Source organism: Oncorhynchus clarkii, chromosome 29, assembly GCF_045791955.1.
Source record: "Oncorhynchus clarkii lewisi isolate Uvic-CL-2024 chromosome 29, UVic_Ocla_1.0, whole genome shotgun sequence".
NCBI classification, from domain to species: Eukaryota; Metazoa; Chordata; class Actinopteri; order Salmoniformes; family Salmonidae; genus Oncorhynchus; species Oncorhynchus clarkii.
The window spans coordinates 20,453,836-20,469,001 of NC_092175.1; the positions used below are offsets into that span (position 1 = coordinate 20,453,836).

General features: G+C 42.8%; 1 protein-coding gene across 4 annotated transcripts in view; it reads right to left on the reverse strand.

The window, feature by feature from the left end:
• LOC139387819 (far upstream element-binding protein 3-like) overlaps window positions 1–12,729 on the reverse strand; it is a 28,268-nt gene extending 15,539 nt beyond the window's left edge. Inside the window, exons 1-8 of one of the 4 annotated variants that reach the window (XM_071134065.1) lie at window positions 12,537–12,729; window positions 8,159–8,270; window positions 5,131–5,164; window positions 3,624–3,673; window positions 3,387–3,458; window positions 2,973–3,030; window positions 590–752; window positions 174–272 (exon numbers count right to left, since the gene is read on the reverse strand). In XM_071134065.1, the coding sequence (XP_070990166.1) occupies window positions 174–272; window positions 590–752; window positions 2,973–3,030; window positions 3,387–3,458; window positions 3,624–3,673; window positions 5,131–5,164; window positions 8,159–8,270; window positions 12,537–12,635 (687 nt within the window). In that variant the 5' untranslated portion in view covers window positions 12,636–12,729. The remainder of the gene's footprint in view (window positions 1–173; window positions 273–589; window positions 753–2,972; window positions 3,031–3,386; window positions 3,459–3,623; window positions 3,674–5,130; window positions 5,165–8,158; window positions 8,271–12,536) is intronic. The other 3 variants (XM_071134064.1, XM_071134063.1, XM_071134062.1) reach the window with 3 other exon arrangements.
• Window positions 12,730–15,166: the final 2,437 nt, after the last annotated feature.

The following is a 15,166-nucleotide window of genomic DNA, read 5'->3' on the forward strand; positions in this document are numbered from 1 at the left end:
AATGAGAGAAATAAGCTTTTTGTGCGTATGGAACATTTCTGGGATCTTTTATTTCAGCTCATGAAACATGGGACAAACACTTTACATGTTGCCGTTATATTTTTATTGAGCACACGAGCAGGCGTGGAGTGTCGCTATGAAGGAGGGGATCCAGGTTTCAGGGACTGACTGACCTGCACTTTGTAGGGGTCCCCAGTGATTCTCAGGGGTTTGTCTGCTCCAGTGGGCATGGGGCCATCCTGGATCATCATCATTTTCACACCGGTTCTCTCCTGTGGGGAGCAAACAGGTCAAAAATAATCTGAACTACCTATTCCAGATATAGAGGAAGTGAGATGGTTGAATAATGTTGACAATGAAGCACAAACGAGTAGATATCTTCCCATTGCTTATTGACAACTTCCTCCATTTCAATACCCACGGTTTCTGAAGAACTGCCTAAACGAATGTAGTTAACTTCAATAACCCAAAACAGTAGCATAAGGAGACATTTATTTAGCCGCTTAAAAACAAATCACTAAGACCGGAGCATTTTGTTAATACACGTGTGCCTCAACCACAGAATCCACTGAGCGTCTCGTGGACGTACCTGCAGTTGTTTGATGGTGTCCCCTCCCTTGCCAATGACCAGGCCCACTTTGCTGGCAGGGATGAGGATCTCCTGGATGGCGCTGTTGCTGTCCATCTCGCTGTGGAACCCCGGGCCGTTCCGACACCGGTCCACAATCTGACTCAGCAGCCTCTTGGCCTGCCTGGTGGGAGAGGGGCACAGTCCACTCATGTCCATGTTCATTCATAGCCAGACCATGCATACAAACTACACCTGATGGGTTTCTCCATGTGCAAATAATACATATTGAATAGTGTCAGGTGGTGCCACCTAATAACAGCACTAGACCATTCATCCGGCGCTGGTCATTATGGTGGAGTTCAGGAGGGCGCCGCGTAGAGCAGTACGATAAACCGACACAGCCTTCCTCTTGCAGAAGCATTTTGCTTAGGTCTGTAATTGTGGCCGATTTTTGCTAGACAACGTTCCCGTAGATTGTAAAAGCATTATTTGGTCAACAGTAATAGTCTACGCATTATGTTGATTCCTGCTATGAAAGTATATGCCGGTCTCCGCTTCGCTGCCGGCTCCCACTCCCCACAGCGCGCACAGAGGGAGAGATGCAGTCGGAGAGGCATCAGCATATGACCTTTCTTCAAAATGCTATTGCGGGAAAAACAGTTTTCAAAGCGACCAATGTTCTAGTTACAGAGCAAAGAGTGACAGCTTTCTGAGAGTATATCATGTATTTCTCACCTCTTAATATTGAGTTCATGGCAACACTTTACAACCAGTGTAGGCTGTGTTGTATGGGTTTTATGCCACTGCGGAGCAGAGCGTGCTATTTACAGTGAATAGGCCTACATCACATAGCTCGGGCATTGCGCTGGAAAGCATTTGTGGGACATTAGCCTGCATTTACTGATACATGAATCAATTAGCCTACATTTACTGATACATTAATCAATTAGCCTACATTTACTGATACATTAATCAATTAGCCTACATTGCTATATAGCAATAATATCATATTTAGAGTTAGCAATCTAGCTACGTGTTTATCAGCTAGCGAATAATATAACTTATAGGTCAATACGTACAAAGATTTCAGAAAATTCTCTGGAGCCAAAAATAAATCTGATAATTATGGATACTATTTTTAAAGGTTGCACATCAAAATATAAAATCGTGCATTTCCAAGATATATTAGATGTAATTGCTTACTTTATCAATCATAGGCTACCATCTCAGTTGTCTTACTTGGCACTGGAAAAACGTTTTGTCTAGGGAATCCTTTTTTGTTATCTGGCATAATAGTTTAATAATCACATTTATTGTGACTGTGTTGCAATAAACTCAAGTTCTGATTTTCACGACTTGTGACTCGACCATTGGGGCCTTCTTGTGACTCGACCATTGGGGCCTTCTTGTGACTCGACCATTGGGGCCTTCTTGTGACTCGACCATTGGGGCCTTCTTGTGACTCGACCATTGGGGCCTTCTTGTGACTCGACCATTGGGGCCTTCTTGTGACTTGTATGTGCACTTGGACTGGATAGGCTACTATGATCAGCAGTGAGGGTTCTGTTCTCTCGCCACACCGGCACACGCAGCCTACATCAGCTGGTGAGCTGTGGAGGAGAAAGACATGTGGGCAGACAGGCAGGCACCGCTCGTAGGCGACAAGACGCCAAAGCGACTCTCTTGCTTCTCCGTAACCACCAGTCACCAGCCTACCATTTAGCTTTGCCTGGTTATGAAAAAACAAACTGTTTATGAAATTGAAAACTATACTATTGTGTTACCCTCCCAATTTCCCCAGTCTCCATTTAGTCTTCACTCTGGAATATAAAAACTACACAAATAAAACGGGCATTACAAAAAAGTAGCCGAGAGCCCATCACAATTATTGTAAATTATAATATGGTCAATCTGACAGGAGCAATAGCCAACTCCGTAGAGAGACCATTCATCCCTTCAAAACAGCATTACCGATTACACATAACTATTGAACATTATATAACAAGTGTGTGTTAGCCTGTGTGAGAAGGACTTGTTTCATAGGCTATTACAGGCAATCACGACCACATTATTATTGGATTCACACAGACTAGAGCACTGGACCAGGACTCAGTCTCATGACTCGACCTTGAGCACACAGGACTAGGCCTTGAGTGACTCGACTATGACCCCCCCCCCCCCCCCCCCCCCCCCCCCCCATAAAAATATTTATAATTAAACCGCTGATTTACCATTATCACAAACATTTTCCATTTATGGCCAAAAATCCATATTGTCATATCACCCAGCTCTAGTGCCACTTTGCTGAGCAGACATGTTTCCTTACAATATATTTCCATCTGATCACTATGTAGCCAAAACCAAGGTACCAAATCCCTGAGGGGAATGTGCTGTAACTTACTCAATGTTCTCTGGACTTCCGGTTAGGGTGCAGGCCCTGTCCATCATGCCGCCGCTGTCTGTTACACAACACAACGCTCCATTATACACACCTCCATGTTAACAGCCTACATGCTACCTTATTATTGATTCATGTTTATGAAGTCACATTGGTTATTTCACTACAAAATGACTCAATATATTCATTGTGGGCGTATATGGTTGTAGACAAGATTTGACAAGGCTTCAGTTTCTCTCAGCTGAACCTGTTGAGCAGGTTGTGTCATGAGCTTGCCTCGTACTCAGGGTGTGCTTCTGGGCTTCCTGGAAACGCTATCACCGATAACAGGAAGGACCTTAGTAGCAACTCAGTCAAGTACCGACATGACAAACTAAGGTATAGAGGGCCACTGTCTCTTCTTTAGGCAGAACTTACCTGCAGCTATCTGAATCTTGCAGCCTGACTCCAACTGAATTCTCGTGATCTGCTCTCCTCCTCTTCCAATGACTGAGTGTGGGTGAGAGGAAAGGGAATTACAACAGTTAAAATGTCAATATCCCAGCCCATGTTTGTTTAAAATGACCCCAAACAGTTCATGTGAGTACTGTAAGTTGGAGACAATCACTAGAATGTGTGTGGGAGTATTATCAACAGCTAAATAGTGTTACTTACTGAATCCAACCATCTTATCAGGCACTTTGAAGTCTTCTGTCATAATAGCCCTGCAAGACACCACGACAACAATCAATGACCGAGGCCCCAGTACAAAACCGTTAAGGGTATATACAGTATCTACTGGGACGTAGTATGGCCTACTTACAAATTATAGGATTTTATTATCATACTTATGAAAGCTTGACGGGATAGTTCACCCCCAACCCAAAGATGCATCTCAGTGTTCCCCCAGGATTTTTTTCAGCAGCAATGACAAAGTGAGGTTTGGGGGGGGGGGGGGGGTTGGGTTGGTAGTGGGGGTGGCCAATGGCACCGTCTCTGACCAAAACTTTAGATAACCTGACATATTTGCTTTTTTAAAGCAATTTTCCTGCAACCCCACACATTTTGCAACGGGGCTGAGAAAAAAACGTAAGCCAAAATAATATTTCATGTTTTTATTAATCTGACTCCATCTAATATTACAGTAAAGCCACGTGCAGTGAAGTACAAATTTTGCTGAACAGGATCAAAAAATTGTCGTGAGAAGCGAACGCAAAAATTATTTAATAACTTTGTAAAATGAACAATACATTATACAAGGCCTAAAGCTTAAGTAACAAGGCAATACTGACATTAACAAGACAATAATGTAGGCACCAGAGACTGAGAGTGTTCATGGCCTGAGTCCCTAGGGAGGAGAAAGTCAGTACTGCATCTCACCAGAGCAGGTCAAGAACAAAATGCAATTAATCTAAAACCCCTTCATAAACATTGAGCTGTTTCAATAAAAAAAATCTGCATTGTTAACCAATACTATTACAGATATCAGACCTACAGGAACTAAAGACAACAGAACCTCTGCTTCAGAGGTCTAAGGAATTGGGGGATAGGGAGAGCAACACAGAAGGCTAAATGGTATTTGCCATGGTCTTATGCTATCTGACTGACTCAAACAAAATCAAATGGGGGGCTCCATGCCAGGACTTTTTATTTTAGGTTCTGCCCGTCTAGTTTTTATTATGGGGATTGTTAGTTCTTAAAGATTATCCATTATCTTCACTACATACATTATATCTGGTTTGAGTCTTAAGTTTACACTGAAATTGTTTTAGTCACGAAAAATATATAAATAAATGCATCATCTTTTTCTGGAGTGGCGGCCCGCCTCGGCTAAATTATTATAGGGGAAACACGGCATCTTAGGTTGCGCCCATATTTCCCATTCATTTGGATTGATGGCTGCCGATTTCTACACAACATAGACTCTGCTCAACTTGAGACATGAAAACTTCCAACTAGGTATCCCTTTAATTCATGAAAGTGTCATTCTGTGCCAAACTTGATGACAAGAAGAACATGTTTGACTAAAACCACAAAGTTGCATGCAGAACAAATAGGCCTATCTGAGATGCTACTGGATACAGGGGCAATAGTGAGGTTCATAGCCTGATTGATCTACTGTTTAATCAATATCTACTCACACATCCATCAATACAAAGTCATTTGAGAAGATGAGTCTCACCTTTGATGTACCATTCCACCCAGCGGGTTACCTACTGAGAAACGATGTGATGGGAAAACAGGAAGGGGAAGAGAAACAGGGGAAACAATTAGCTTGAGACCAAATTAACTCCAATCAATGCAAAACTCTAAAATACAGAATAACCATTGTGGCTGCAGGACCAAGAGAAGTGACTCTGGGTGGATTGGATAAAAAAAAAACAGATGGAGATGGCTCTGTCTGACACACAGCAGGGGTGTGCACAGCTATGGAAATGAGGCGTGTGCATGGTTCAGAGATAGTACCCGGGTCACTGGTTATCAGCACAGACATGCATTTTGACAGGTTGCAATAAGCAGTGGACCTAAAGGGTCACTGAATGATATGGTGCTACTGACAGAACACCATAAACGGATATCTACAAGGTTCACTACATTTTTACGGTCGTTTGCACATATTTAGTTGTTGGAAATGCATTGAGGTAAAGGAATTAAATGCCTATGAATATAAAGCATGTATGATGTGGTGTAAATTCACACAGACATTACACTGCGGAGGACTTTCGCTTAACTTAAATGGTGTTAAATGGTACTTGTGTTATTTAAAAGTGACCATTAAGGACCTAACAGGGGTGACCGGTGTATTTACAGCGCAACAGCTGACTGTTGTTACATTTCATATTTTGTGTAGCTTAACCTTGAGAAACTGAAGAGCAAATTGTTGAAAACCAGTGAGTTGGCCAGCCAAACAGCCACCAGAACTGCACACAACTTATTCAGCCATGCATTCAGAGCGAAAATATACCACACCATGACAGGTTAAGAGGACAATAACTGACTGGAGTTTCTGCTTCACCGACACAAAATTGCCCAAATCTACATTTTGGGTGCATATGGGTAACCACACGAAACATTCCACCATTCTGCAAAGCCACACCCTTGCGGGTTAGCTACAATTCCAGAAGAATCAACCGCCGACATACACAACAACAATAATAATAACAATAATAATAACGTGGAAACTAAGGACAGCTTGTCAAACATGCTTGGTGAATTGAAAACATTTAGTTGGTAAACAAGATAGGCTAGTTCAAATTTACTGAGTGTTCCATTGTCATATGCTTCTAAAACAGACTGAGTAAAGTACGCAGGAAAATACTGACCTACAGAGGGAAAACTATGAGCAATGACAGATACACACTTTAGACACAAGTATTAGGACAAGTCATGAATTCTTTCACAGACAAAATGCGGTGTACATTTGAAATCAGAAACACACCCAGCGCTAGAGGCCCAAAGGAAAACGCAGATGTTGGAAAATGAAAATGCATACAGTTCTAGTTTGCCAGGTTTCAAACTGCGAGAGCATAACGGAATTGAGCCGGAATGTGAATCGAGGGCTTCAATACAAAAACGTAAAACCATGTTCACACTGACCTTTGCGACCATCAGACAATACCTCTTAACCCCTTTATTAGATTAGGCCAAGCCATTTCCTGTTTTATAACATAAATGCTCTGACAGAACTGCTTCCTCAGGGAGAGGCTGGAGTTAAGTCATGAGTAAAGCCTTACATAAGGTTTAGCTGACTTCTGTTGCTCCTGCTTTTACTGGGCCTGTAAGCTTAGAAGGTAATTTTCCACATCAAGGACCCCCCCCCCCCCCCCCGAACTGGTCTCATCTCATCCCCTGCAATTCCTTCAAGGCAGCTGCAGCCCATTTGCTGAACTGATTCTGCAGCAAGATGTAGCAAACACACTAACACCACAGAATTACAATTCCTATAACCACTGGAAGTGTGAACGCGAAGCCAATGCAGCAAGATCCTTAATGTAAGGGCTCACTCAATTACAATGACATCCAGATCAGTTGTGCTGTCTATTGAATTGTTTTCATCTGTAAATACACGTCATTGGTCATTAGCATAACAAAAAGTAACCATAACGACAATAGTTACAAAAATGTATCTTTATGAATAGCAACAACTGATATGAGCTCAATCAGCATTATCCACATTTCTAGAAGCACGGTTCCTTTCTCTACTTGGTGGACTTGCCTCTAACAACAAACCTGTTTCACTTGCTGCTGCTCGCTGCATTTGGCCTTTTTTTTAATCCCTTACAGCTTTGGAGGCATGTAACCTGCAGTTTGTGGTTTATCAAGCAACCAATGTCGATCAATCATATCTGTCGCAGCTAGAGCATTGTGCTGCAGGAAGAGGGAGGGTTAGAATGAGAAATCCCCTCAATGGCCTCTGGGTAACTAGGGATCTGCTTCTGTTCTGACCTAACAGTTAATTTACTTTGTGGTGTTGGACAGTAATCCTGCCCTGAAATAACACAGGACGAGGAGGAGAAAGCTCTGTCTGAATCGAGCTACAGAGAGGCAGAGCACTTCCCAACTCCTCCTGGCTAGTGGTTACTCTACCCACTTCCACATTTCCCCTCCCATTGGCACAAGGCAGCACCGATCCAAGCCAGCCCACTACTAGTACAATTACATGTCATTCAAAATGCAACAGACCTGCTATCCAGAGGGCCCCATTGCTTGACATACATACTGGCTAGCTCCTACACCTTCCACAAATAGGCTACGAGACAGAATATACATAAACAAGTGACAAGAGCTCACATTACGTAGTGCCGTCATGACTGATCTCTTGACCTGGGGGTCGCTGGTTATCCTGGTCAGTTGGCTACACCACAGTCTCAAGACAGCTGAAATATGGAGTGGATTTAAAAGGCTAAGGTGGACTAATCAATTACTTCATAGTGTTTGCAATGGCACTTCAGACAACAGGGTTTGATTAAGCCAACACGGTATTTGGCTTAAGTGTTGTACCACAGTCCTCAACAAGTACGGTAAGATGACATAAAAAACAGAAGGACCCTCACACTCGGTTGCAGCGCTCTTTCCCAAAGCCGTTTGAAGGGTACCCAGTTGAGCATACTGTAACGGGGATAAGTGTTAAGGCTCATATTAAAACAGGAGGATTGTTTTGTATAGTGCATGAGGGAGAGTGGAGAGACCCACTGCCACCGCCTGCTTACCTCCATCATCCATTGAGCGCTTCTGGCCTCCGTAGCCGTAGAGAGAGGGGTCTAGGACTGGAGAAGAGTTGTTCATGTGGGGCATCTGGTCACCTCCCATCTTCGCCGCAATCTGAGGAGACAAGAGGGATAGAGGAGAGGGAGGGCTAGGGTGAGCACACTGATGATAGCAGCACATAACCTGTCCTAGATAATTAGACTAGTTATATCATTAGAAAGGTTTTATTTTACCTTTATTTAGCCAGCAAAACTATTACCCAAAACTATGTACTACTTTTCATGTTCTAATTTCAGTAGTCAGACATTTTTACTCAGTCCCCTACATCTGAAGGAAAATGAAAGGCAGTAACTACCTAGTTATGAAACTAGCTATAGCAGCACCACATGCACATTTGACAAAACACCGCTTGCAACTCCTCACCCGAAATTTGCCCCTTGCCAACACCAATTAACTACATGTATTCTCAGTAGATTGACATTCAAATCCAAACGTCGCACAAAAGCACGAGGCCAGTTTCTCCTAAACCCCTCCTCCGCCACTACCTCTAGCCATTAAAGAAAGTATAGAGTTTCGGCAACATAGTCGCAAATTAGAGGCTGACAATTAGAGCCTTCCATCAACTTCAGCGATCATTATCTACTTCAGTGCCACCACACAGAGCTTCCTGCCTGCCTCTGAAAGTGAGAGGGGAGGAGAGAAAAAAAAACAGCTTTCCAACATGGCTCCTGATCCCAGTTAGGGCTGAGCTGAACTGGGTAGGGGGCCACGGACTGGGTGAGTGAAGGCTCCCCCTCTTCCCTAGAGCTAAACCTTCTTTCTGGGAAATGTCGGGGTGGTATGTCAACACTGTGAGCCGCACACTGATAAATCAACTACCTAGCGAAAGGCTCGTGCCTAGAAGACTAGTATAGTCCTCACAAAACAACTGTTGCTGAGTGTCAAGGGGGTTTGGGGCAGGCTAGGTCCATGAGGGAAGAAATGCCAGAGGATATTCTGATGCTCAGGGAACATGCCCAAGGTTGGTGAGGCCAGTTTGCTCTGAAATTACAGGTCAAACACTCATGTGTCAGGGGGTAATTCAGCTCTGCATACCACACTATGGCATTGATGTTAAGGTTCTTGAAGTAAAAAATATTTGTATTCTATTTTTCATTAAGGACTGGATGACATTTGCATAAATATTCAGCTATATCAAAAACATTGTGAAGTGAAAGATTCTCCGGAACTTTTATAAAGTTTTTGTCCAGTATTTCGGAAAGTAACGCAATGAAAAATTGGTCCCCGAAAAACTACTACACATGTGTACCACATCATTGCTCCCTCGCTCTGCTCTGGGTGCATCTTGTGCCTCTTGCTAGATGTCACTCAAATGACAAGGGGCTGAAGCTCATTGGATTGAACTCAAATTGCTTGGGGGCTGGCCCACGTGGGGGGAAATGGCACAGCTTCCAGAAAAAGTCCACACAGTAATTCCGCGCAGATTATGCATGTATGAACTACATGTTGACCCATCCAGAGCAAAGCTATTTCTATTCTTCCCATTCTTAAGTTTTGTTTTTGCCTCTTAATCTTGGTTTTGTCCATCAGCGTCAAACAGCTAAAAATACAATATTTTTGGTTAATGAAATTATATTTCACCGCAGTTTAGATGATACAATGAAATTAGGCGAACAATGAGAATTTTTGCAACCAGGAAATGGTGGAGGGATTTTTGCATATTGCACCTTTAAGGAGAAACGACATGCATTTACTTGATCAGAGAGAGAATAGCAACTCAACCTCAACACTGAATGACAGTAGGCCTAATGTTCAGTCACAATATCCGATACATAGGGCCTACAGAAAACATAACACACAAGTGCTATTTTCAGTTAGAAACTGTATTCTGGTTAGGCGTGTTATCCATTTATTAAACTAATTGACCTACAATTCATTTATTTGAATTCCCATATTGGTTCTGTGCATTCTACATAGTTGAGCAAAGAAAACATGGTAATGAACTACAATGACCATAAACCATTGTCTGGTCTGTGAGTCAGTCACAGAAAGGGAGAGAAGAGACAAATAGAGCTGTTGCTTCAAAGGCATCAACCTGAAAATATATGATTAAATGACTGATAGTATTCAGCAGTCATAAAATGATGCCTTATTTATTTTGATGAACTACTAAAAATAGTGATTTTGTCAGACAGCAGCTTTATAGAGATGAGTTGAGTTGGAATGAAATAAAGTAATCAAATAAAACAAATGTAATATTTCATTAAAGTAATATGAATTAATCCTGGTTATGATAAGCAGTAATGGGCAGTCACTACCATGAGTTATTAATTGTTTTATTCTGTGTTACAGCATTCAAACCACATAATGCATTTAAATGTTTAAAAACATAATTGAAATGGAAAAATGTGATATTTTATAAATCTAACCGAAAACAAACTCAAAAAGCACTAACCACTCAGCACTAAGAAGCAGTGTATTGAAATCTTTGGTCTTTGTACAGGCTAGCAGTAAAATGGGCAGGGTCTCTGGACCTGTTCTACTTTTCCCCCTATGGAGTGGATAAAAGCTAAATGGGCAAATGGCATGGCTGTCCTATTCCTCTTCCCAGAAGCACAGACCTGGGGCCTATAGGGAAGCCGCAAGGGACAGCACAGTGCCATTATCAGAGGAAAACTAAAACCTGACCCACAAGCGTGATGCATGACTACAAGGCCACACGCTTGTAGCTCATGGGATACGCACACAGCTGAGAGAGTTGGGGGAAGAGACCTCAGGCATTATGAAATGGACACCAGTACACCCAAACATGTGCTTATGCCATATGTTCATCTGGGTTTATTTGCAGGAATGTGTCTTTCTCAGGGTGAATATGTTGTGAATATCTGGGTTAGTGTCGATTATGGTAATGAAGACTAATAGTTGCTTTTAAAATACGCAGTTAGGAGGATTTCAGCTCATTATTTTCTTTGTCATATTTCCCTGGCCGAGACTATGTGAAAACAGGTGTGGGTTTTAGCCCTGGGAGTAAAGGCTTCACAAGAACTCGGCCCCGAGTGCAGATACCAACTAGGAAGGAATGGGGAGCGGTTGGCAGTTTTCCTTCACTGTTTTCAATAGCCTACGTCCTGAAGTTATAGTCATCTCGGGAAACTTTTACCATGTTGCATGCATGATACTGGTATTTTAAATGTAATAATTTACACCGTAGTAGCTATGTAGCTAGCTGTGGTTTGATGATCAATTGTAATATTGTGTTTGGGAGGTTAAAGATTAATAAATTCTGAATAACTACAGTGCCTAGCATTTTTTCATCATATGCCCAAATGACATAGCTTACTTCGAGACGTCAAGAAGTAGCTAGTTAGCCAGCAAAAAAAATGCATAAGAAATATTGGACGTTACAACTCGTTAGCTAACTAGCTAGATAAGGTTAGCTAGTTAGTTACCGGTGGCTAATTCCAAGACAGGAGTAACGTTGTTGTACCGTTAGCTAGCCAGTAGCTACTGAGTTATAACGTCCAATACCATTTAGCTAGCTGACACCCTGGCTGCAAAAAAAAGTTCAGTGATCACATTTTCGCTAAACTTCACGGTCAACATAAGCTGTTGCCGTTGCTAGTTAACCGTGCATGTTATCTGGCTTAATTTGTATAATCGAGGTTAGCTAGTTTTGCTACCAGACTGAAGCACTCGATAGCTTAACAGCTAGCCAACGTCAACTCGGTACTGGATTCTGAAATAGTTTGACATGGCTACATCGCTATAGTTAGCTAGCCAACTTATTTTATCCAGTGTAAATGTGCGAGTGGTTGCAATTTAACACATCGAGTTGTCTTGTTTTCTGCTATTAAGACAACTTTTGACAGCACTTGGCTGAAATCAGCTGATATTTCTGGCTTCACCACGAAACTAGGCCACGGCCATACCGGTAGTTTCTCGACGCTGGTGGTAGAAATAGTTAGCTAGTGTTAACTAGCTTCAACTTATGTGGCTTTACAACAGGTTGCAATTTGTTGCTTATGCCTTGCTTTAAAAAAAAAAAAAAAGTAGTTACCCTCACCTCAGTTTCATGCAGTTGATTTCTATGTTGCGTCAATCATGCTTTGCCTAATTAACTTGCTTGTTATTTTGACTTTTTATTGTGCGTCTTTTGGTCCGCATTCTCATAATCTGCAGGCACAGCCATGCAGTCACTTGGACCTAGTGTGGCTAGTTTGCTGGCTATATATACGGGAGAAGTGTGTTTTTTTTTTTAAAGTAAAGGGGGTTCTGTGGGTGCGCTGGTAGGAAAAAAAAGTGCACTCCTCCACCACGCAGAATGGTCTTGTTCGTTTCTCGTCTGAAATCATTCGGTTTCTCTTCGTTGTAATGAATTACCTGTCGGGCCCGGTGTAAAGCGTCGGCGAAGCCATCTGCTTTCGTTCCAGGCTGAGCCACCGAGGCCTGTCCCTGTACCAACTCCGCCATCATCATCATCCCTACTACAGCAGCTCAGCGACACACCAAAAAAAACCTTTAGACTAGCGAGCAAATCAAGCAGCACACGCGCCGACCTCAGGAAGAAGAAGCTGAGCCCCTTTCTACACGATACCGCGAGATTCAGAACCATCCATTTTGGATATATGTATTTGATGAAATCACGCGTTACTTGACAGATAGCATGACCATTTTAACCGGAAGAAGTACTGATGGAGGTCAGATGGGTCGTCTTTAGTTACCACAGCCACAAAGTCATAAACTCCGCCTATTTCTAAATGTAACTTCTTAAATATGCATTTCCTGGATGCTAAAATTATAATAGGTCGCCTAATTTCAGTTTATGTGACAAAACAAGATCGTATAGTGTAGATAATCATTGTAAACCGCTGTGAAATATACACTGCTCAAAAAAATAAAGGGAACACTAAAATAACACATCCTAGATCTGAATGAATGAAATATTCTTATTGAATACTTTTTTCATTACATAGTTGAATGTGCTGACAACAAAATCACACAAAAATTATCAAAGGAAATCAAATTTATCAACCCATGGAGGTCTGGATTTGGAGTCACACTCAAAATTAAAGTGGAAAACCACACTACAGGCAGATCCAACTTTGATGTAATGTCCTTAAAACAAGTCAAAATGAGGCTCAGTAGTGTGTGTGGCCTCCATGTGCCTGTATGACCTCCCTACAACGCCTGGGCATGCTCCTGATGAGGTGGTGGATGGTCTCCTGAGGGATTTCCTCCCAGACCTGGACTAAAGCATCCGCCAACTCCTGGACAGTCTGTGGTGCAACGTGGCGTTGGTGGATGGAGCGAGACATGATGTCCCAGATGTGCTCAATTGGATTCATGTCTGGGGAACGGGCGGGCCAGTCCACAGCATCAATGCCTTCCTCTTGCAGGAACTGCTGACACACTCCAGCCACGAGGTCTAGCATTGTCTTGCATTAGGAGGAACCCAGGGCCAACCGCACCAGCATATGGTCTCACAAGGGGTCTGAGGATCTCATCTCGGTACCTAATGGCAGTCAGGCTACCTCTAGCGAGCACATGGAGGGCTGTGCGGCTCCCAAAAGAAATGCCACCCCACACCATGACTGACCCACCGCCAAACCGGTCATGCTGGAGGATGGTGCAGGCAGCAGAACGTTCTCCACGGCATCTCCAGACTCTGTCAAATCTGTCACGTGCTCAGTGTGAACCTGCTTTCATCTGTGAAGAGCACAGGGCACCAGTTGCGAATTTGCCAATCTTGGTGTTCTCTGGCAAATGCCAAACGTCCTGCACGGTGTTGGGCTGTAAGCACAACCCCCACCTGTGGACGTCGGGCCCTCATACCACCATCATGGAGTCTGTTTCTGACCGTTTGAGAAGACACATGCACATTTGTGGCCTGCTGGAGGTCATTTTCCTGCTGCAGGGTTGTTGCCCTCCTACGGCCTCCTCCACGTCTCCTGATGTACTGGCCTGTCTCCTGGTAGCGCCTCCATGCTCTGGACACTACGCTGACAGACACAGCAAACCTTCTTGCCACAGCTCGCATTGATGTGTCATCCTGGATGAGCTGCACTACCTGAGCCACTTGTGTGGGTTGTAGACTCCGTCTCATGCTACCACTAGAGTGAAAGCACCGCCAGCATTCAAAAGTGACCAAAACATCAGCCAGGAAGCATAGGAACTGAGAAGTGGTCTGTGGTCCCCACCTGCAGAACCACTCCTTTATTGGGGGTGTCTTGCTAATTGCCTATAATTGTCTATAGTATTGTCTATAGTGTTGTCTATTCCATTTGCACAACAGCATGTGAAATGTATTGTCAATCAGTGTTGCTTCCTAAGTGGACAGTTTGATTTCACAGAAGTGTGATTGACTTGGAGTTACATTGTGTTGTTAAGTGTTCCCTTTATTTTTTTGAGCAGTGTATTTTCCATAACCAAAGTACTGCATTTTCAGCTGTTTTTAGCTGGTGTACAAAACCGAAAGTAAAATACGCAAATATGAAACTTAAGACCAGAAAGCATAGAAATAGCGCACATTGAACACATCTACAGTGCCTTGCGAAAGTATTCGGCCCCCTTGAACTTTGCGACCTTTTGCCACATTTCAGGCTTCAAACATAAAGATATAAAACTGTATTTTTTGTGAAGAATCAACAACAAGTGGGACACAATCATGAAGTGGAACGACATTTATTGGATATTTCAAACTTTTTTAATAAATCAAAAACTGAAAAATTGGGCGTGCAAAATTATTCAACCCCTTTACTTTCAGTGCAGCAAACTCTCTCCAGAAGTTCAGTGAGGATCTCTGAATGATCCAATGTTGACCTAAATGACTAATGATGATAAATACAATCCACCTGTGTGTAATCAAGTCTCCGTATAAATGCACCTGCACTGTGATAGTCTCAGAGGTCCGTTAAAAGCGCAGAGAGCATCATGAAGAACAAGGAACACACCAGGCAGGTCCGAGATACTGTTGTGAAGAAGTTTAAAGCTGGATTTGGCTACAAAAAATT